This window comes from Rhopalosiphum maidis, chromosome 4 (genome assembly GCF_003676215.2).
Source record: "Rhopalosiphum maidis isolate BTI-1 chromosome 4, ASM367621v3, whole genome shotgun sequence".
NCBI lineage: Eukaryota > Metazoa > Arthropoda > Insecta > Hemiptera > Aphididae > Rhopalosiphum > Rhopalosiphum maidis.
The window spans coordinates 28,848,039-28,874,458 of NC_040880.1; the positions used below are offsets into that span (position 1 = coordinate 28,848,039).

The window sequence follows — 26,420 nt, forward strand, 5'->3', positions numbered from 1 at the left end:
ATTTCTGTGAAGTCCCATCAGCTATTACATTAAAATTTAAAATAAAACGCCTCAAAGTACACCGCAGTTTCTTATTCGGATTATGCGAGTATAATAATGCGATGATCCTCGAAAATACTTTTGAAAAGCTGCAATAATTACATGCACGTGGAATATATTAATAATCATTTAAATATAGAAATATATTATATATATATATATGTATGTATCTACAGTTTAAAAGATATATTAATAATATTGTAATTGGACTACGTATATGGTGATATTATAGTATCCTAAAATAGTTTATACTTTATTGCATACAAACGGATAGCGTGGGAAACGCGTCGAGATTTAATAATATTGTGTACAAACCGTTTTGTAGCGTCGTCGTAAAGAAGCTGTGTGTTCAGAAATTATTACGTTTTCTATGTGCGCATCACTCACTTGCAGTAGTTGGCCATCGCGCTGTCTTTGACACCGTAATACCCATGGTTGACACGCTTTAAGGTGATTATACTATATGGTGGCAGCTTGATTCGTGTAGACAAGGTATACATTATTTGGCGCGATGTCATCCTGAGAAATTGTTATGAGTATTTTGTGGTTGAAACAGTATTCAGAGACTTACAGTTCGTTGAGTATTGGGAAATTTAATGGTCATTAGACGTGAAATTACAATCTTACGCTATTCGGTGATGCTATTATTGCACATTGTACAAAACAATAGGTATTTAGTTTCAACGAACGTTTGTACATAAAATATGAAATGTTCAAACGTATATTTTAGTATGGTTGTATAATTATTGAAATAATAAAGAAAACAACTTTTTCATTAATTTTACCATTAATTACATTATATTCATTTCACTAAACGTTTCTAACAAATATACAATAGGTAACACTATAAATTAAAAGTATACAAAGTAAATACAACAATTATGTTTATTAAAAAGCTAATTTGTTCGATATTTAGGAACCAATTTTTAAAACCTCCTTTATTGTATATTCCAACTAGAGTTATGCAAATACATTTTATATATGAACAAATATTAAATTGTTTATTGTAAATCATTAAATATTTTAACAACAACAACAACAAAAAAAAAACTTTAATCATAATTTCCCTCAATTTTATTTGCTCAACTTTTTTTTTAAATTTTTTATTCAAAGGTTAACCATAGAAATGCCGGAGGCTTAAAATTAAAAAAAAAACCTTATTTATCGTGTTTATAATAGTCACAGTTTTCAGACTGTTGCGAGATTACTTTTAAAGAATTATTCACAAATAACTAACACACTAAAATATGTTTATATTTTTTATTTATATTTATGTATGTTTTGTATTACTCAAAAATATATTTGTAGTTAAAAATATACTTTATACATTATATAATGCTGAAATAATAATTTTACATAAATATAATTAAAAGCAACACATATTACAAAAAATAATTAGAAATAAATTTTGCGTTTAGTTTTTTTTTTTTATTAATAAATACACACTTATTTTAATTGAATATATTAAAAACATTTTAACGATATATTATATTCTAGAATATTGTTTTTAATTTTTCCTTTTATATTATTATATTGTTTATATCCAGATAATAAAATTAGAACATATAACGATTTGTCAGAAACACTCAAACACAACACAATATATAAGACATAAGTAATAAAACATTTATAATAATGTATTAATTTATTATATATTATACAATGTACGAAAACGATAAATAATATTCTAATATAACATAAATATATAAGGTAGTTAACAATGTAGTATAGGATCCCAGTTTAAAGTTCGATACGAGAGAAACAAAAAGTAGTTGTTGGATGAAACGATGAAAGAATAAAGGTAATATAATTCACTGCAGCGAATGGATGACAATTTATATTTACTTTACACATGATAATCCATTAAAAAAAAAATTGCTCTAGATTAATCCAACTATTTGCGAATACACTACTAATTAAAAAATGAATCGTCCCTACATTTTAATTACTTACAGTCGGGAAAACATTGTTTATTCATTGGACGTAAATATTAAATATATCATTCAATTCCGACGAAGTGATTAAATATTTAAAAAATGTTTTCATTATATAGCAATATAATATATAGCTATAAACAAATACAAAATGCAAATTAATATTTTAAATACGACTTAAGATGGTATTATTAATACATCAAGTATTTATGTTATTGGTTATTAGTTAATAATAGAGTTCTACCTACCGGAGTAAAATAAACGTTATACGTGCTATAATAACAATTAAACATAAATTATAAAAATGCCTATATTACATAATATAATATGTAATCTGTTTAGTCTGTACCGTTAATTCATAAAATACATCCTTAAAGTAAAAATTTCAATTTTCTTTACATCATTATGATAAAGTACCTGTAGTCACTGATCATAGCGTAATAGGTACAAACATAAGAGGTTAGAGCTATCCCTCCCAACAATTTTAAAAGCACTCTTAAAACTATATTTTAGAAATTACTGAAAGTATCTACAAATGATTTTAGTTAAAAAAAAATATTATTATAGTGTATGATATTATACTGAGAAAAAAAATAAAATGATATACTTTATGCAATGAATATAGTATTATTAATATTTATTATGTTTACCATAATATAACATTAGTACACAAGAAACCGGTCAAAATCTTATAGTGGTTAATATTTGTATGTTTTATATATTATTATGATATTGTACAACATTAAATGTAAATATTGTTACGTATTTATGTATTGTGTGTGCTGATATCATCGAACAAATTAATACGACTAGCCGACCGTGGTATAATTTGTATAATTAATTGTTGTGTCAGTATAAATGTTTTTTTTAATTATTATTGAATGTAAAGGCTTCAACAACAATAGTAATTAGCTCACTTAAATTAAACAAATAAATAAATAATAGTTAATAGTTAGGTATATTAGCCATTAGGTATAGTTTATAAATCTGTACATTAGGTATAAGTGTATTACAATTTTTTGAATATATTAATTTCACGAAAAAAAGGTACAAATGGCTTTGGCATTGTTTTCGTTGAAGGCTTGATGAATTGAAGATAGGTTGCTAGGGGATCCCGCGTGATTCTAAAAATTTTGGACAGTCGATCATTATAATATGTCGGATTGATAGGTTGACACTGCATGTTTAGCACATCATTATATATTTATATAAATGACAATTTATAAAATGTAGTGTTACTAATATTATAAGATAAGATTAAAATACTTCTACATTATCTATGACTAAATTTTTTTCACTCGTCCAATTTGAAAATTATCAGTGTCCATCATAGTATACCACATAAATAGATTATTTTAATCGTTCAATTTTACAGAATATTAATAAATTAAGATGTTATATATACACATACATAGTACATCTTATTTCACAAGATAATAATAATGTAGTAGAAAGTTATATCAAGCATTTCAATATACAATAACTAAATGTATTTATCTCTGAAAATATTATTATATTGTGTTCATCAGTGATCGTGTGTAGTGGCTTTATATGAACATCACGATTTATGTTTGACCCCGTGTGTTCACTGGAACATTTCCGTAAAAACTCTGTCAGTGGTCTAAGACATCCACCAATGGCCATAACTATATTTCTTTTTATTTCTGCTTTGACCGTATTTTTCTATTATTGACAATTGGATTTTGTGTTTTAAATCACTATTATAAAGACCACTGACCACTGTAGTGCTATATAAATATAGTTTACTTATTTTTTTACAACATAGACATGAAATAATATTTACGCCATACCTACCTATACATACACATTATTGTATTTCATTTTGTGTTATGACATTTAATACAGTGTATTACACTACAATACTCACTTTTTACTTAATTAACTACTTTTAATTTATATATTAAATCGACCAAAAGAAAAATACAGAAAACTCCTAATTATTTTTAATAAAACATAAACGATTACTTTAAATAGATTAAATGGATTTTTTTTCATAAATGTAATGTTAGCAAAACTATTATATTACCTAATCTATAATATGATATTAATTTATTATAATAGTATGTAATAAAAAAAATATTGTACCTATAATAAGATTAAAAAAATGAATTAATATTATTGTTATTATTATCATTATAAATTTGTTTGTATATACGTATATATTAGGTACTCTTTTATTTATTGCTGTCGTCCTAAAAGAAAATTTACCAATGTAAAAAATAAAACTATTTAGAAGAACTTTTAGTAGGTATTTTACACACAAAACTTTGAAATAAAATTTCTAGAAAACGTTTATATACGTGTAAGAAAGAAAATGCCACAATAATATTTTCAGTACATAATTTTTAACAAAACTATTGTAATTGTAAATCAAATTAAAATAATTGTTATTTATATTAGGTGTATATTTTTAAATTTTAAGCGTACCCCAATAGTTGTAGTAAATTAGTTTAATTCAATTAATTTTGATTTATTGCATAAGAAGTTAGAGTGTAGAACATGAATAATATTATGAATGTAGGTAGAATAGGTATAGATACTAAATAGGTATTCCAGCCTATTAAATAGTCGTGTCTTTTATTTATCAATAATTATATTATTTTGATAACAATTATAATAATTTATTACATGGCATATTGTTGTTATTGTAATTATCCACACGATATAATAGTTAATAACATTGTGTCTACTTTGCAAGTAATTAACAGATAAATAAGCAGCAAGTCTTCCTTAATAATTTTATTATTTCGTAAAAATAAATAAATACCTACAAGGTATAATAAAGCGCGATAAACGACATTTGGTCTAAGCGTGTGTATAATGTGCATTGCACCGAGCTAGCCGTCTCCAGTCAACGAAATTAAATGAAAATAATATAATGTCAACAAGACTGTTCGTCTGTGTTATACGTAAAAGTAAATAATATTAGAACATTAATAATTATAATACAAGAATTATATTACATGGACATATTCTTGAAGCGAGGCCATTGATGGGCACCAAATGATCATGCGCGCAGATAGAGTGATTAAGGAGGAGTGTCAACGTGATGAGGTTAAATCGAATGAGTCTTACGGAACAAAATTTACAAGCTCATTAAAATGTCTGTAAATTATTTTCAATACGAGCACGCTGTCTCACAAAAAAAAAAAATAATTATTGTTATTATTTATATTATTTTTGTGTGAAACATGTAATAATATTAATAATAATATAATTTTGTTATGATATTATATTATATCATAAAACCTCTCAGAGTACGTATTACATGGATTTTCCAATTAAATTCAAATTTAACTTCTTAAACGAAATATGTTATAGAATCAGGATCGTACAAATTGTTGCGTTTCAGTGAACTGCACTTGCATTAAATAACAAACTTCACGTAATAACTAAATAATATACATTACACAAAGGTATTCTGATTTATAATAATATAGTTTTAAACTTTATCTTTAGAAAAAAAAAAAAAATATTTTTCAAATAGTTCAGTGCATTCAGATTCAATCATTATTATTTGACACTTTTAATATTTAGTATTCCAAATAAGCCATGTAATAATAATTCGTAATGTATTTTTAAATTATAATTATTGTAATCAATTATAATATTTTTTAAATCTTAAAGAATTTTACGAAACATTGATTTTTAAGTTCAATTTAAATATTAAATAATAATGTTCAACTCGATTATAAATAAAATTCACTTTTATAAAAGTCTTTATTTTTTAATTTTTGGTATTAATTACAGTAATTAACGTTAATTTGCTTTTTATAAAAGTAAGGTCAAATAGATTCTGTTGTATATCAAAAAATAATAATGATGATATTGTGTTCGTTATACTTAATTGTATCCGATTGAAAAAATAATATTTCTTATAATTTATTATACTAGTATTTGATCAAATCAAGGTATTGATTTCTCAATTGTTACTTTTATTTTACATCATTCGAAGTCTACACCGTTTTTTTTTTTTAACCACCTGGGTATTTAAAAACGAAATAAAATGTTTTGATAGTTAATTATTAGCTTTTACAATGCAATTTTCACGATAAATGTCCATATTAGATTTATAATTGCCTCCCTCATAATTACTTACCCGTAATATCTATGCTCAAATTATCTTCCTTATCTGATCGTTGTTATTTCCATAACATTATCTTTTTTAAAAATACTTATTACATTTACTATTTATTCTCGCTCACATTCATTTTAAAATTCCTTCGCGTACTACTCGCCGTAGAACTTATGGCGCCAAAACGAACCAATTAATAAATTAATGAAATTGTTAAATGAGGATTACCTCTTTTTCTTCATTATGTAAATTCAATTGTAAATATTAATTCTTAAATTAGGAAATATTGCTTCATCTAAAATAACTTACCTATTTATTTTGTTTTTATTAATAATTATATTTAATATTAATATATACACCTATAATATCTATTATATATTTATATAATATTATTAATCTTGAAAATATGTTAAACAAAATTATATTTTATAACTAATATTATTGGAAATCCATAGCTGTAGATGAATACTTTTTAATTTAAAATAAATTTAATAAAAATTATTTATAATAGATCTGGGAGAAACACGATTAATCGTATAATGAATATAAATGTTTTACAATTTATTGTTAGTCATTAATAGAACTCGTCAGTCTCAATATAGTGTATTGTCGTTGCATATTGTCCTATGTACATAATATACTCTCAATTGATATCAGAATAAGCTAAAAATTCGAACTATAATACGATGGTGAATTTAAAAATAAAAATTATTTAAAATACACATTTTGCATATTTTGTCAATTTTAGTGAATAAGTGAGCATTTCATTGATTTTCATACCCATCTTGTTATCTTCTAAAACATTTGATTTTCTTTTTATCTAAGTATTTAATATTACACTCGATTTTATTTTACGTAGATATTTATTATTGACTATTGTCATTGTCACAGTCGAAATGGACGACACCGGTGCAATAATAAATATAATCAAATCATTCTAAAAAACCTAAATAAGTACTATCTTCTTGTTGTTAAGTTATCGTCGTTATCAACTTTACTTATTGTAAATGTATTTATTGTTGATTCGTTAGTAAGCTTGTAATGTTGTATTGACATTTTACAGTAAGTAGGTATTTTTTTTTTAACTTTTATTTCATTTCAATAAGATATCAACCAATTTTCTGCCGCGTAATTAAAAAAATTAAAAATTAATTTTTCTATAATTTTATCTATGTTTTTAATTTTTTATGCACATTTTTATAATTGTTTGCGTGTATATTTTTCATATTTTAACTTCTTTAATTCTCGAGTCTTAGTCATTATACAATTAATTATAAATAGAACTTGCAGGTTGTTTATCTATGTACATTTAACAAACATATAATACGTATATTTGTATGATAATATACCTATATTATATGATATTATAATACACTACCCTCTATGCGTTGTTATTCGTCAGCCGTCGTTATACCTATGATTTGAATGTATGTGGTTTACTGTTATACTGGTATACACGACACTTTAAGTAAAAATGACGAACCAATTAAAAGTTTGATCTCGATCCAAACGAGAGATGCATTATAATTTATAATAATAGGTAGGTACTTACCAATCTTCCACCGGTACATAAACTTTCCAGACGAGTGATAAATGCATTCTTAATATTCATAATAATATAAATGTATAATAATGTGTGTGTAACGCAAACGACAATCCTGCTTATCAATAGATATATGCATTATAAGTGCCATTTGTTCTCATCGGTTTACTTCAGTGGCGAGTTAAAGTTCAGCGTGCGCATTCGTACATTGTATAGACAACTGTATGCGTAAATAATATTTAAATAATATATGTATATACAATATAGAATATATATTTATATATATATATATATATATATATTTGATGAACATGGAATATAATGCGGTTCAATTTGTATCAATCATCAATACGTAATTCTTTTAAACTAATATTTTTTATTATTATTATTCTGTTTCTATTGAAATGATTATGGTACAGGAATACAATAATATATTACTAAAAAAATTACTAATATTGTTATATAGTTGGATAAATTAATTACACCTGCAATAAAATATTTTTAACTAGACAAAAGGTTTTAAGGTTTAATTTTTAACAAAATTATAGATCATTATATAATCAATCAAGTGTCAGTCGTATATACATTTGTAATTCAGTACATTTTTAAATAGTTAACAAAATTATAGTATAGAACTATACTGTTTTAAAACTGTAAGCATATAACTTCAATAATAGCTAACAATATAAATTAAAAAATACTGTTTGAGATATAGTATACGTGTATACTCTTGAAGTAATAATGAATATTTTATGGGAGTTGTTAATTACTGACTATAAAGTTGTTTTAAAAAAATAAGACCTATATAATACGAAACGAAATACCAAGTTATTTATTTCATATTTCTGTGGTACGCGCATAATACACAATATAACGCTTCATGTGTATTAAAATATGGCTAGCAAACAATGGGTGACCAAACAAAAATCTGATATTTTGATTTTGTAAAAATATTATACTCCCAGCTGGTAAGCACAAAAAGAAAATTGTTAAAAAATATAATATCAACAAATCTGATAGCTACACCTATACGACAAAACCTGCGGGCCGAAAACATAAAAATAAAATCGCTCTTGGCAACAGTGAAAATAAGACGTTCGACCATGTGACCCCGCTTTACGATACACAGATTTTAAATGTTATTTTTGAAGAAACGTTTCTTTTACGTTTTACCTACTATGCTTACGTTTTTTCACCACTCTATCTCTTTCCCTTCTTTTCACTCTGTAATTACATTTTATGTAATATTCGTAAAACTGTTTTGTTCGTCAAGTACGACATTTTTTTGAATACAACAAACATTTCTTATGAAAAAATTTAACTACAATAATATTATATTTGTTGGAAAAAAAAATAAGCAACGTGTCTGAAACTTTTGAAATTAAAGTTACTTTACACGGGAACATAAGGTAGTTTTGTAAAAGTAATGCTAGAAGCTTATATAGTTTTCCTTCAAATATTAACTACCTAACTAAATAAATTCTGACGTATAAATGAATCTGACGATTTAATATATCTCGAGAAAGTTAATTAAAATTAGTGGAAAAACAATTTATGATAATGATTTTTCTGATTAAAATATTTGTTTAGTATGTGTCACCTCTTTTGTTGGTCATGTTTTGTTTTTCAATACTGAACAATAATAATCAGACTTTCGGTCAAAACATTATAATCAAATATTTGTATCATCCAAATGACTAAAACACATTTGTATGATAACTAATGATTTATAGTTTTGCAATCTATTAAAAATGCTTAGTGACAAACAAAATTGGTGTACACTTTATTTGTTTTAAAAGAATAATAGGACAAATTGTATTGCCGACTAATTTAACAATAATAAATTATTACAATTATTTATGTTTTAACAGTTAATATTTTTATCTGTAATCTTCGTGTTTCATATTAATTTAATACAAGTATAATTTTATTTGTTAACATATTGATAAATATATTATTGTATGTGGGAACAATTTTATTGAATACATGTAAGTATTGTTACGAAACGTAATTGATCTTTTATTTATGTCGATTTTTCGAAGAATATAGTTAACATAGATTTTGTTGGATAGCTTCCGGTAAAATACCATAGATATAGAAATTACAGAAAAAAAATAACAAGTGATAGAAAAATATCATGCGAGATAGAATATCTTTTCTGTCAATTTAAAAAATGTATTTTCTACATATTTTAAGTTGCAGTTATTTTTACATTCTATAAAACATAATATTTAAAACGACTGTACAAACATTTTCTAAAAATCGAAATATATAGGTATAAATAACAAAATTACTAAATATATTTAACCTTATTACTTCAAATAAATATAAAATTGATATGTACGGGCTAACGGTTAATTATGCTAATGAGTAATTACTACATATTATTACTATTTGTTTTTATGATTCTCATCGAAAATTCACGGAATTAATAATCAAATTAGTAATTATTTAAAAAGCATTAAGGTGCAATAAGTACAATATATTTGATCTAGCATTAACAAACTGATAATCCCATCATAGGTATTATTTTTGAGCTATTTTTGTTTCGCTAATCGTAGTAAAAAAAAAAAACTGGATGTTTCAATGTATTGGATTTTACTGAAATTTTTAAAGATTCATTATGGTATTATATTAGTCAGCTTAAAACCAATTATATTTATTATTTCATCGAGTACAGTGCTTTAATAATATAAAAATGTTATAAATTAGTGAGAAAAATTTTCTCTTCAATCAATGATAAAAAAACCTGCCAAATCATTTGTATTTTTATTTTTTAATCAAATTTCATCAACTTTACACATTATGTCTCAGTTTAAGAAACAATATCTTAATATAAATTATAAGTCTATACCTAAAAAAATTATGAACAAGTAGTTAAGTAAAAATTATATATTGACATTTTTTAAATTTTTAGTATCTACCAATAAAAAATAATCTTACTGACAATTTAAAGTAACTTGATATAAAAATATATTCATAAATTATAGTTCACTATAAGTATATAATATTACATACTATATTATATAATATTACATATTCATATATGCATTATTTATATCCGATATTTTAATTATCTTATTTTGTGCATTATTATTATTCAAACTTCGAAAATATCCGATAGGTTCGTGTTTTCATTTAATTTATGTTTATAATGATATTTAAATTGTATAAAAATACGAATCAAACAATAATATTGTTAATTAAAAAAAAAACTGAAACTTTTTTAATGTCATAGCTTATAAATAAAGATATAAGACATAGGTCCTTACAATAATAGTTTTATTGGTTACAACATATGTTTATCTTTTCACTATGTAAAAGCGTATAGATTAGTTGTACGCACACGCAACTATTACATAACTCTGTGTAAGAATCTACGTGGAAAAATTATTTATTATACGTAAATCCCTTATAAACAGCGGGTTTTTTTCCCGCGAGATTCATCGTGTTTGCACGTATAACGAGCCGATCTGAACGGAGTTTTTGAGCTTGGGCACTTCACACATTGGTGGTTTATCGGACTACCTCTTGATGTACCTAAGTCTGTAAGGATCAACAATTTGAAAATTATGCTGTACAAATTTCAAATGAGTGTTATAACTTTTATTTTATATGTATTTTCAAGTTAATAAGTTGAATAAGTTGAATTTATTTTCTGCATATGGTAAGTATATACAATTTCGCAGTCATCGCGTCATATTTATTACTATTAATCATTACTTCTGGCCACGTGCAACTCAATAATAATTTCTTTACTCTAATATTACCTCTAACCATATTAGTAACTACTGTCGTGCTCTCATTAATTATACGATTAGTTACAAAATGTATGGGTAACTGATAGATAAAAAATACACTAATGAATGTACACTAATAATACACTAATTTCCTCAACAGAAAACTTTTTTTGTCAAGAAATTCTGATAAAAATATTATAGGTTAGACAATAATTTGACACGTATATATACATTTCTGACGTCTGTGTATATAAAAGCAGAATAAGGGCGTATAACAAATAGATAGTTGCTATAACCTCAACGCTATGTTAAGAATTATCATTATAAAAAAATATATATACGTATATTATTATAATATTATATACGATAATAAAACAGTAATATTGTATACCATGAAAATAAAACGTGAACAATATTTTAAACGATAAATGACTCGAATTTACAATTACTTTTGTCAAACAAACGTACAGTAACAGATAAATGAAAAAAATCAATATTCAAGATTCATGTCGTTTTAAAATGTAGGTACAAGATGTATTAAAATTTTTCCATGTTACATGTATGGAATAAAAGTATTTGGAACACTACAGATAAGACTACAAAAACGTTATTTTTTTCACCCTGAAAATGGCGCTCAGCCTCATATTATATCTACGTTGTGACACTGTAAAAAGCCAACACACATTTTACACGCAGTACCAAACGAAAATCGCATAAGCTACGCTTTGATAGTTTCTTTACTATTACGGAACATAATATCATAAAAAATGAACATAAACCAGTTAAAACTTTTTTTTTTTACTGCTTAACTGAGCTAATTATCAAATTAAGTAGTTTTATTGAATATTAGGTATTGTTATAAACTATACTAGAATTTTCCATTTATATTCAAAATTAATATCATTGGCTGTTTGAAAAACAAAATCATATAAGAGGCTATCAGCGGACTATTATTGTTTTCTACTTCTCCCACGTGAATTATCAAATGCGTGTTCAGCAGAACAAACTTTAGTCGTTAGCTTTAGACTTAGAGTAAATTAACCTATTATCAAAAACTTTAAGTTAATACGTTGTGTATTTATGTTAATAAGTTTCTATGTTAAATTTTCTACAATATTTAAAATTTTATTAGGTATTACATTGTGTATTTTTTAAATAATATTTATAGCTACGTCTGTTATCCAACGTGAAATTTTGGGTGTCCCAATGATTCACAAAAACCAGATCCAGTAATTTTCAAGTATTTATTCCTTATTTTATGTACTTAATCATATGTTTTAGATATTCATTTTTAGTGATCATAATATTTGCAATTTAAATAAGTTTAATTGTTTATGGAAAATATAAATTATCTTACATGGTATTTTAAAATTGCTAAATCAACATGGGTTCAACTGAAATTTTTCATAAAGCTTCAATAATGAAAAATATGAAAGTATATTGTATTTTTTAATTCATCAGAATAATATATTTTGTTTAAATTATCAGATTCGTAAAATTTATGAAAAAATACAGTGTAATTTATACGTATAGCTTATATAAATTATCTTTAACCTCAGACATTTAAGATGATCACAACAATTGCAACACTAAAATCTATAACATCACTTTAATATTATTAACCTAATAAACTAAGTACCTATTAGAGGATGTAAAAACTAAACTAAACCATTATTTTTTCCTATTTCTTATTTTAACCCTAAACTTCAGAGATTAAAGTGTTTAAAAAACGTCATAATTTCATAATTTCACAAATTAATTATTTATTATTTATTTATTTATTTATTTTCAAAAAATTCCGATAACTCGTAGGTGTTATATAGCGAATACCTGCCAACTTTTCATTTCTTTTGTATACTGTTATTATTATTATTTGTATTGATATTGTTTTTATTTTTTATCTATACATGTTAAAAGCTTATATAAGTTTATATTAAATGAAAAACAAACAATTCTATAGTAGAAAAATAAACAATATATGCCTGCCAGTAAAAAAATTACATACCCAACCCTATTCACGTCATAACAACGGCAGCGTTAAATTATCTTGGAACCCGTATTAAAACCACGTATATAATATTATTATATTATTATACTGTTGTCTGTTTCCCTTTATAGTCGTCATGGTCACACTCTTCACATATTACACACACGAGCATTTTTGTGACGAATCGTTGAAAATATAATAATAATATAAGTAGTTTTGTTTCTTACGATACCCATATTCAATACATGGTAATAATCGAGATCAAACTGTTATGTAGATATTATGTATTTGGATGTTGTGCACCGAATTCGTCGTACGGCTAGGATAACGTTATTATCGTGCATATATAAATGAAGTATGCACACACTTTTGTCTATTTCTTCATGTATAGGTATTTATGATTCACCTTTAAGGTACTGTTAAAAATGTGTACGACAAAGCTCAAAGCTGCTACAATAATGTAATAACTACAGTTGCAGATGAAACGATAATTCGACGTGGTGTTCTAGAATACCTAATAAAATATATAGTAGCAAGAGGTGTCATCCTTAAGTAGATGCAATAGTCGTTAGGTACCTACGAAAATGGAAAATGTCCAACGTATGATAACTTCCAACGCTTATGCATTTATTTTTATTGTTAAAAGGTATGGAGTTTGTCGTACTAAAGCAAAGCATATATATATATATGGAAAAGTGTATCATATTACAATGCACGCGTCGTACGCATAAAAAAGTACCTACAACACCTGTGTGTACGTGTGTGGAAGGTAGGCTAATTGTTACACGCGTCCTTGTCATTATTATGGGTAATTTAAGGCATGATTCGAAGTCGTAACAGTTGTATAATATCTCGCGTGCGTGTATGAACGCGCGGGAATACTTTTATCGATGACGTTCGCTGAGAGGTGCGAGCGGGAATAGTGACGATTATTTTGGGCGGGAAGAGTTATTTACCGTGAGACTAGTAAAAGGAGCGAGAAAAGTTTGAGGCGATAGACTTGTTTTTATTTAGACAAGGGTACGAAAAAATAAATAAATAAATAAAACGGCGAAAATTAGGTCATCTGAAAAAGTCGTTTTGACCACGCGCCACCGCCACGTCCGTTATTTGTACAAAACTGTCGAGTAAAAGTTACCCGACTAATGGACCCCCGAGAAACCGTTAAAGCCGGCCGTGTACACGGCCGAGACCATATTATAATTAAGACGTTAAAATGCGCGCCAAAACTTTGTCCTTTCCACTTTTTTTTTATATTGTTGTTATTTTTCTTCAGCCCACAAGAGTTCGCGGAATATTATGCTTCGCCGTCTTATATTATATTTTATTCGACGGTTATTCGTTGTGCGTTGGTGGTTGTCGATGACCGTTTTTCGAACGCCCATCGCGACGGTATTGCAGTGTATCCGAAATAATATGATTACGCGTGTTGATTTGTTACGACTGCTATGATACGGTGACCATGTCATGTCGACAAGACGACACGAAGACTCCACCACCGTCTTCTTTTCCTGTTTTCTGCAAAAGATAATTGTAATCAAATACACGTGGGTGGTATATGTACCCATGTGTATTTGACTTGTTTTAATAAATATTTATTCGTCGTTAGTCATAATGTATATTATTACTATACACAATGTAGCACATTATATATTTTTATCATTGAAACGTATAATATGAGTACACTATTTTCGCGACGACATTATTATTTTGTTTTCATCGCACATTATCTTTTTTCGCGCGTATATGTTATATATTATACTTATGGCAGATCGTAAAAGCATTACGACAGTTCGTCATTCGATGATTTTTTTTCCAAGTTTGTAACCGTATAACATCATTATAATAATATAGTTTTAGATGTTACATAAAATAACCAACCTAAACACGTGAAAACATCACCAAAAAATGCCAAGACAATTGCATTATAAAACATAATATTATTTGTATTTTTTGTGGGTACATATTATTATTTTTGTTAGTATAACATTCATTATAACATTATATAAAACTTTTATGTTTACATTCGTTTATAACTCGTAGAATTTGTTTGCTAGACTAAAATATTTGCCTGGGTAGTTGTGAATGAATTGTGTATATTTAATTTATAATTAAATTGTATTTCTAGTTTGTAAATAATATGTGATATTGATTTTCTAAAAGACCTTCTAGATCTGACCCATAATTTTAAAGACTCGTGAATTGCGTATGATATAAATAAATGATATATGTTATATAGTATTATAGCGGTTTGCAGCTGCAAGTTACGAAAACACCTAACTATATAACGTGTAACATTCGTTAAAGAAATCAGTCGTATCAGGTCGGCAATATATCGTTTTAAATAGTTAAGTATAATATTGTACGATCTGTACATTAATTCATTTATAGGTAAAACGAACATACTTTTTTTCTATTAGATTTCAAATTTTGTAGATGGGTTATTGAATAAAAGAGTAATTTGCTTCTACTGTAGTAGGCCGTTCCAATAATTTCTTTTGAGACGATAGGAGTTTCATAGGAATAGTTCTTACAGTGGATAGGGGTATATATAATTTTAGAAGTAAGGAAGTAAGGAGTGATAGCTATGATACGAGGAATAGTTCATGCATATTTTATAATTTTCCATTTAAAATCTAAAACTCACGCGTGCACTTATAGTACTGTTATAGAATTAACAACTCGATTGTGTAATGAATTTTATACTTACTATTTTCATACGTTTTATACGTTTTTCTATTATCCGAAGTTATGTGTACCATTCAAATTTATAAAAATTATGTTCACGTTCCACAGTATAGTATTATGATTTTTAGAAGACAAATATACTTTGCCGACTGCCGTACACAACTATTATTATATTTTTATATTTTAAATCGGTTAGGTACTTATATCATTAAATAAACCCATGTCAACTAAATTATGAACCACCAAGAGCAACAAATATTTTAATAATAAAAATGTATGTTTAGGTCGAATCTGTGTGCAAACCAGAATCGCCCCGTTATATAGATTATAAAACAATACAATGTGTATACATCACGATGCATTTTAACGTTTACTGTATTCTGTATTTGTTTATTTATTTTTATTTTTACGATCGAGGGAACGATTCGTGTACGTCTGATCATCGCAAAAATAATGTGCATAACGTAAAATAATAATTTTTTACGCACTAAAACGTATAATATACAGTACGTACTATTTAGGTATAAATCATTTAAAACTTATTTACGGACAGAATCATGAAACTAGAAACACGTGTGGCTGCTGTGGTTCAATATTAGCGTCACGGACTCGTCGCGAGGATTTTAAATCGGTCTCGTAGGAAGCACTATTCGATACTCCAATTATCCCAACACAGCGATAAGAATAATAATTAATAACTGTATAACGATGTTTAATGTATTATAATGATCGTTAGAACACGTATTTTCATTTCGGACACTAGCGTGGCGTCTGGGAAATAAAACAACGACGCCGACTCCCACGCGCTAACCCGTACACCGGACACACGCGTGTATACCTAGGTCGTGGTATTGCCACACGTATACGCATTATATAGTGCCGCCCACTATCTATACACGTTACCCATTCCCCGAAACCATCGTTAACACGAGAGTATGGTCTGTGTTAATAAACGTGTGGTCCGCACATTATATCTGTATCCGACTGTATCTATAAGCGATTTTATAGTAACGCACACCTATTTTAGATGGGTACTTTGGTGCTATATACACGCGCGCGTGGTCTCTATATTAGCTAATTAAAGTTGCTTCACGCCAAATCCCGTACCGTCCGAAATCTCGATTTTACCCGATTTTTTATTGAGTTTTTCGAAATCACAATTTTATAAGTTCCTATTGTAACCGTACCATGTACATTTTTATCGTTTCAGACTCCCGACGACCGTGGTTCCCAGAACCGGTACCAAACGTGACTGTTATCGTTGGCAAAGACGCCCTGCTCACCTGCGTGGTACAAGATTTACACAATTTCAAGGTAAAGTACGATTGTGTTTGATACATATATATAATATATATTCTATGACAGCGGCTCTTAAAGTGTAATCCGCGGCCTATTGGTGGACCGAAGGGGTTCTATCGGTAGTTTCAGCCAAGACCCATAGGTAACGTGAAATAATTAATATATATGTATATATTCGAAAAAATAAAGATTATAAGGGAGAGGGTGAAATCTAAAAGTCTTTCATCAGGTGTCCAAGATCTATAAAAGTATAAATATCGCTGTTCTATTACATACCATTGAATAATCATAATAATATGTTAAACGGTGTAATTCACCAGCATGTACAAATCTATTATTGTTTTTTTAATAATTAATTTATACGATTTCTGATTTTTAAAATTGTATAGTTTATTTAGGGGCCATATTTCCAATTGCTTATTGGTATTTACTATATTGTAAGCCTTAATAAAGAATATTATGTAGTAATACAACCTACATTTTTTTATAAATTTTGTTATCAAAATTTGGAAAATTTTAATATTTCAAAATCGGAGATAAAAATAGTGATTTTGAGTTACTAAAATATATATTACACTTAGGACAAGAATAATAATTCTTAAAAAATTTTTTATAACAATACTAAATACATATATGATATCAACTAGTATTAGATCTAATATTTATTATACGAGTATACTCTAATAAGTTTTAAAAATAATAAAATATTGATAGATAAGTAACTATAATTTTATAATCCTACACACCCCATATATCTTCCGAACTTGTTATCCATAATACACAAAGTTAAATAACTAAAAACTACTCATTCGAATTTCAAAACATTAACACTTTCAAAAAGTAGTTTAATTGACATTTTCTAAAAAAACAAGCGATTTTTACTTGAATAAATAGGTTAGTAATCACTCCTTAATTGGCACCTATAATAAATCTAAGTATTTTAAAGTATGATGATTAAGTATACTTACGGATAAAAATTTTAATTAATTAATTATTGAAATAAAAATAGAAATGAGCAAATTATTAGTGAGTCACCTTGTGTAAACTTGTAATACATTATTAATAATTATATCGTATTAAAATCGCTAGTCGAATTTTGTTACCTTTTGCTTATCTCAGTTATCATTTTTTTTTTTTTATTCGACATTTTATTTAAGTAAGATTATAATCATTGAAAAGAGATATTCGTGTCCCTAAATTTATTATCCTACAATTACTGTATAAATTCAGAGTCACATTTCGACAGCATGACACGAAAGCCTCCCGAATTATTATCGAATTTTTTATAATCGTAAAGTGTACACTTATTTTTGAATGCTTTAAAATAAAACAACTAATGAGTAAAGAACACTGCTTTCTTGTGAGATTTAATTTTTGTAATAAATAATAATTATAAGATAACTTTGAGTTTTAATTGAATGTTATATATTATTTATATAGCTTACCCATCTATACATTATTGAGGTAGAATATGGTACAGTGATAAAATTACAGTAATATTCTTCATAACTGCAGAAAACATAATAATTTCATTTTTACCCAAAATTGATCGATTATCATGGATATAATTATTTTTTTGTTTTACTATCAAGAAAGAAAGTATTTTTGTATTATTAAAGTGATAATACATTTTTATAAAATAAACAAACTACTTTTTAAGGACTATACACTTAATATATATTGGCATACTAATGTACATTATACCTACAATATAATAAAAATCAAAATGTAATCAGGTATCCATTATCTTTCGACTTTGTTATTATAAAATATAACAAAAACATAAAATAAAACACATAATATGCATTAGTACGCTTAAAAATTAATAAAATTAAAAATACGCATTTGAAATAACAACATTGATAGTCTTAAAAGTTGAATTATATTTATCATCTTATAAGTATACATTTTATTTACAAAATATATATTATATCATATAACTATTATATTATGTATTTTCTGATTTGGAAATTATTTTGGGTTTGTATATATATATTTTTTAAAAAAATCGAAATTTATTAAAAAAACTATGTTTTTTGAAACATAGATATGTAAGATTTATTTGATTCTTTTTTTTGCTGATGAGTTATGACTCACTAATTTCACGAAATATTTTGTTTATATACTTGTCTGACTTTTATAAAATTAAACCTAATAGTAAGTACTTATTTAAATAATATTACAATAATACAATGTTAAAAAGATGAGACTCATTAATAATTGATAAAAGTAATTTATTTACACATCTCAAGAAATGTTATACAGCTGTTAGTCAATCTTTTTTTTTTTTATAAATGCAGTAATTTATATTAGAAAATAATATTCAAATATATTATTATAGAAAGTCATGTTGAGACATAATTTTTTATTATAATATTAATTGTTACGCTCAGAGGTATATTTTTTAATTGAATAATATTTATAATCGAATTAACTAATATAATTTAGTATTATGCACTTTGAATGATTGAATTTACTCGTTTGAAATATATAATGAACAGTAACCAAGAATTTCAGCATTTAAATCCTGACGTTGTTTTTTCTACTCAAATCGATTTTAGTTGCAGTGTAATAATTGTAAATGCAGTTTTCATTTAAAACGAAATCCACACAAAACATAGCCTACAGCTAAAACATCACTAACGAGGTATTACTTTATTTTAATATTTGATCAAATTAACAATACTATCCGATCTCATAAATATTCTTCTTTTTTTTTCATTGCAATTCGTTCAAAATTCATGGATTTTTTCCCTTGTTATTCATTTTTTTCCTTGTTTATTTTTGCTATTGGTTTAGATTTAGAACGTTCCACAAATAACTCTGACACGATTAAATACTTAAATTAATTGTTCTTTGTGCGAGATATAAGTCTTCATTTTCAGACTTAAATATTTAATTACTTCTCTTGTAAAATAAAAAAAAATTTCAATATATTACATAATATAATTCATCGCTTTATGAGTATTATTATATTATTATACTCATGAAAACAATTATTTGTTAGTTACTCATTATGCATTTTATGTTTTGTTGTGCCATTACTTAAATTTCGATTCTATATAAAAAAAATAACTCGATTATAAACAAATAAAAGTAAATAAAATATAGGTACTTATATGTAAATAATGCAAAATGTAATAAATAACTGTAACCCGTATAAATACGTATTTATTGAGAAATGAATTATTATTGTACACGTAACAATAATAGTTTACTTACTAAATAATTATTACATTTGTAAAATTATTTAAAAAAAAAATGTTCTAGTCATTAAACAATAATTATGAAAGTAATTGTTAACGTTTAATTTATATTCTATTGTTTATTTAACGTTTTAACATAATTCATGTATTAAAATTCTTTCATTGAAATATACACAGAATTATGATTATTGTTTATTTGCATTTTTATGGTGAATAAATGTTTTTTTTAGTTTTCTTATAGCCTTTTATTCCATTTTTTTATGACTTCCAAGTACTTCAATTTCTTTGATTGAAATTAATCGTATATTTACAAGAAAGAAAATTATTATTACATTATTAATGTGCAATAATTCATAGAATTTTATATTAAAAAAAATATCTTATTAACAACAACCCTTTTTATAATATTTTTTGATTAAATATTATAACAGATATGTACTTTTAAACAAAATAAATATGAACTACTTAATTTAGCTTAATTTCAAGGAAATTCAATGAATTTATTTCGAAAGTTTGAATACAAAATACCTACCAGGGTTGTAATTATAATAAAATCGACTGTTAGTTAATGTATCAAATGACACTGCATACTCCGATTGTCAATTTAAATGTTTTTATCTTACATATCATCAATGACAATCATTCATCATCAAACATAAAATATACATGCATATAATACAATTACGGTTTATATGTTTTACTTACTTATAACTAATAATTATTTTTAAATAAAAATGTTTTATGTTTAGTTTTTTATAATTATTATCAGTTAGTCCAAAACTTTATTTTCATCATTTGAATGCATAACTTATCACATAATTGTTGTAATTCATTTATTTTAAATATTACTTCGAAAACGATGCTTTATATTTTCGGCATGCGATTTAAGAACACACGTTTAAGTATATTTAATGACAAGACCAGTCTTGTAATAAACGAGTGGAAATTCAAAGAAACTTTTTTCTCTTCAACTAAAAATTAAATTTCAAAGGGTTTTATTACTAAACACAGTAGTTTTAATATTAGGTTAAGTTTTTTCCTTGTAAACTTGCGTTAAAAACCATTATGATTTTAAATATATATATAATGTTAAGTAGGTACATTCTTCTTGTAGTTATAATACATTTAGTTTTTACAAATTCATTGTAAAATACAAGTACAAAGGTCTCAATTATACATTATTTTATATTTTTATACACTGTTTAACACATTATTATATAATATAAGTTTACTTTATTATTTTATTGTGATATTTAAATGTATATTACAATTGTATCTCGCCAATTAAATTAATAACATAAGACATATAACACAATATATTAAAATTAAATGAATCAAATAACATATAACGTAAATTTTAGTAGGTAAGTAGGTTCAACCAGCGCAGGTACCTATACGAAAAAATAGTTTTCAAAAGAAAAGGAAAGCGAGTAATGAAAGTTAATTTGAAAGCAACAGAAGTATAATGGATTTGATGGCGTTAAAAGTAGACGTGAGAAAATCTATAACAGCGTTGGCTTTGGAGTTTCTGAGAAATTTGTACATACATAACCCATTATATTTTCTGAAATGAGACCTCTTCACACCTCGTGGTCTATATGGGCTACTCAAAACGATTTTCAATAGATAGGCCAAATCCGTAGTTATCGTAGTTGACCAACGCTGAGTGCATCTCTGTCACGGGCTATGTATACCGTCAAACAATGTTTGTCCCTATACATAAATATGCATTATACGCGTATGGATCGGACATTATGATATATTGCCTGACATTTAAGAAATTTCCCAGTATAATTTGGGAAATGTAAGCTAAATTTTTTTTCATTATTTTATCTATATATATTATTGATTAAACACATCCTAAGCAGCTAAGGTCATCAGTATTTATTTATTTTTATATTTTAAATATATATTTATTTAAAAAAATTATTAATTATTAGTAAGTTATTTTATTCATTTAATATTATTACATTAACTATTTATTTGAACACTATTTAGTACAATTACATCTATCATAACCTTTTCCATATATTTCTTCGCTGACTCTCTTAGTAAAATCATTAAATCAAACAATATCTTATGTTGTTATACATTGTTCCTGTAACATATATGTAGACCAGGCTTCAATAACGGTCAGTTATAATCACTTTAAATGAAACACGGTTTTGACCAGTCTAACCATTGAAAACTTCTCTTAAAGCGAGTATTATCACTAATTCAACGTCAGTGAGAGTATAATATGTATGTGGGTTAGATTGTGGGACTGACTGATGTAATGAAAGCTGACGCGACAGAACACATAATAATATGTGATGTTTGTAGATTTAAGTTCAAAGGTGATGAATACGATTAAATAGACAGAGAGAGAGAGAGTATAATATTCATATTATTACTATAAAAAGTATAAACACTTAGTAACGAAAGTTATTTGGCGTATGAAGCATTACATAATATAGATATGGAATGAAAAATAATATTGATGTTCAGTAGATATTTTGTATTTATAATAATTACATTTTGAAATTGGCCTTTTTACAACGAGAATACAATTATGTGAAACACACGTATAACAATAAGTTACAATATTCACTAAATTTATTATGATAATAATTAATAAAATATTTGTTTACGACGTTCCGGATTTTTATTATTTTTTTCTGCAAACTAGACAACCGTTGGTTATTCAAACTTATAGATTTGTTCACCTGAATAGTAATAATTGTGTAGCTACATTTTTAATACTTTTTTTTTATACATTAATTATTATTAAAATTATTACACCTCACTTAACTCAAATGTAAAGAATATTTTTCTTCTTATTAGTTTCTGTTCTTAGTTTACTTTCTTTCTTCAAACTACCACATTTTTCATTAGGTACTTAATAGTATAAATTATTATATTATTATTATTTCAGATTTGTTAGTCTAGAATTTTGTGACACGAATATATGATTTAAAATGAATGATCTACTCAAAAACAACTTAAATGAGTAGTTTAATTCGAATACACCATAATGTTGGATTAATGACTTGACCCACATATTATTATCGTTACTCGTTAGAACGTTCAAACTTCAAATTACGAGTATATACACAATATAGTGCGTTACATAAATGTAGGCATAAATCTCGCACCACATTTATTATTTATGTGTTTTTCTTTATATTATAATAGTACAATAGCCGTGATAGTTCAGTCATATATTCAGTATCATATTATGCTCGCATATCGTTTTCAAGAAAACACCGTGGACGAAAACGTGTTTACATTCTCGTGGGTAACTGAAGGTTGAAAATTAACTGTCAACAAAGTTTCATGTTGTCCCAAATGGTAGTGTAACACGACAGAAATGTTATATTTGTATTTGCGCAGTTTAGCTTATATAGAACGCTCTGTGTGCATTTAAACTAACTTAAAAATAGTGGGGTAATGGAGTTTTCATCATGCGACCACTTTAAATTAGCAAATCCCTAATGGCGCTTAAATAGTATGCATATAGTAGCTGGTATAATACCATACATATATAAATTTTCAAATTTACCTTGGAACACTAAATAACGTTTTAACATACGTAATATGATTAAAAAAAAAATTTACTAGAAAAATGATTGTTATACTTCTATAATTGTACCTATAGACGGATCTAAAAGTAAGACAATTACACAATTACGAAATATATGCTGGTATCTCGAATTCACAAAATACACAATACACATGTTTGTCATTTAGTTGGTTTCACGCTTTTGCCATAATTATTAGTTACTAGCTTTTTAAACAGTGTCTTAGTTTTTTTTTGTATCTAGTTATTTTTTCTAAAACTAAACTATTCCTGACAACATTAATAATATTAATAAAATTATATTAATGCATATACATTATATCTGCATACTTATTAATCATTACTATAACAGTAAATTAAATGAATAATTAATGTTAATAAATATATATTATATTATGGTAAATATTGTCTATTCATTACCTCTTAAGAGGACGAATGTGTCGTCTCCTTTTAATTAACAAACAAAATCATACAATTTATGTTCAAAATAGTTCGTTATTTAATATAAGAGTAATTTTATCTCTTATCAAAATTTAAAAGTATGATCATTATTTAGAGGTCATCAAGTTTTTTTATGTTCTAACTTATAAGCAAGTAATGAATATTTTAAAATTTAAAAATAAATATGATATAATACATTTAAAAATAACGAGAATAAAATTATCTGAAACGTAAATTTTGCTATATTTTGTTTTATAAGACGGAAATAACACATATGGGTACACCGTCTTCTATTAACATAATGCATTTAATATACTATCTATGTAATGATATATTTAAAACAATAATATACAAAGACTGGGAGTTTATACCTTTATTATTTTTCACCTCTCCTCCAACAAATGGGACTAGTTACACCGCTGCTTCCATCACAGTGAGTATATAGAGTAGACAGGCTAATTAATATCGTAGTACTTGCTAATAAGCTCTGCCCCTCATAACCATTCTCAAAATCACGTTTTAATTGCGTGTCTACCATAAAAAAACTTATTAACTTAAGTGGATGTCTATTTGTAATAGGTCGTTATAGTCGTGACTAATGCAGCAATTATGCAAAAAACCACAACTAAAATTATAATTATTACTTATTAATCATTATAATTTTGTCATTAGTATGTTTTTTTTATATATACCTATGTTAATTTATTACGCTGATTATAGTTTATTTCAAACAAAGCGTTATCACTTAAAAATTGACAACTTTGTGTTTACGGATATTTTAGTTTCAACTATAACGCTGCATAATAATATTTTTATTGTTATTGTTTATCTACGTGCTATGAACTAATGAACACATAATGTTATAAAATCAGACTTTGCCAGTTCAAAAACGTAAACAAACGTGATGCAAAATATCATATTATGAGTCGCGCACTAATTTTTTTAAATTTATATTGAGAAATAATCTATTATTAAACTTATTTTAAATCTGTATTTTTATATATGATTTTACGTTCATACACACATAAGTTATCTATATTGCATCTCATTTTGTGATAAAATAAATATTTTATCGATGTATATATAGTCATTATAACGATATTACAAAAAAAAATCTAGAGTTGCGGTCTGCTGAAAACATTATGGTTATATTTATAAATTCACAAATTTACTAAACTCATAGGTATTAATTATATATAAATGTACAATCATAGTAAGTTATACACTGTTTCGGTCTCTAAAGTAGACCAATCCAAATTTGGAATATATCATTTTATGACTTTATGTACCTAATTAATTCATTTATGATTACGGCTATATTCAAATTTGGGATTTGGTTTGCTAGGTTTCTTAATCATAATGGTTTCATAATATTTATTTTCGTTCTTATTTATAGTCGAATTAAACACCGGTTAAGCGTGCGTTTTGTATCGTCTGATTAATTAACATACACATTAAACTAAAAATAATTTTAAGATTTTAAAAATATTTAATATTCAATTGATATTATGATAAGAATGTAAATTATTCATTTAATCCGTATACCTAATCATTCGTAGTATCTCCTAATTTCGTGTGTATGGACGAAACTAGAGTAGATCAAAATTAACACGAACCCTAACAGTGTACCAATACATCTTTAATAACCTGAATCCCACCTACGAATTATACAATTTTAATCTCAAAGACCCAAATAGTTTAATTTTATATAATTTGTCGTGCAGCATATTCTATATAGTGACTATATAGCAAAACTGGAAGACTGTAAAACTGTTTTACGTATTATATTTACAGATACAACGTATGACTGTGAATAGCGTTCGACTGAGATCATTTTTTTAAAAACGTTTATCCACACACTATTATGATATTATAATAATGTTATATG

The 26,420-nt window shown here is 25.7% G+C and overlaps 1 protein-coding gene across 1 annotated transcript in view; it reads left to right on the top strand.

Moving 5' to 3' along the window:
* Positions 1-26,420, top strand: part of LOC113549220 (lachesin-like) — a 79,920-nt gene that overhangs the window by 21,262 nt on the left and 32,238 nt on the right. The window contains exon 2 of the mRNA XM_026950416.1: positions 17,238-17,341. Within this exon, the coding sequence (XP_026806217.1) occupies positions 17,238-17,341 (104 nt within the window). The remainder of the gene's footprint in view (positions 1-17,237; positions 17,342-26,420) is intronic.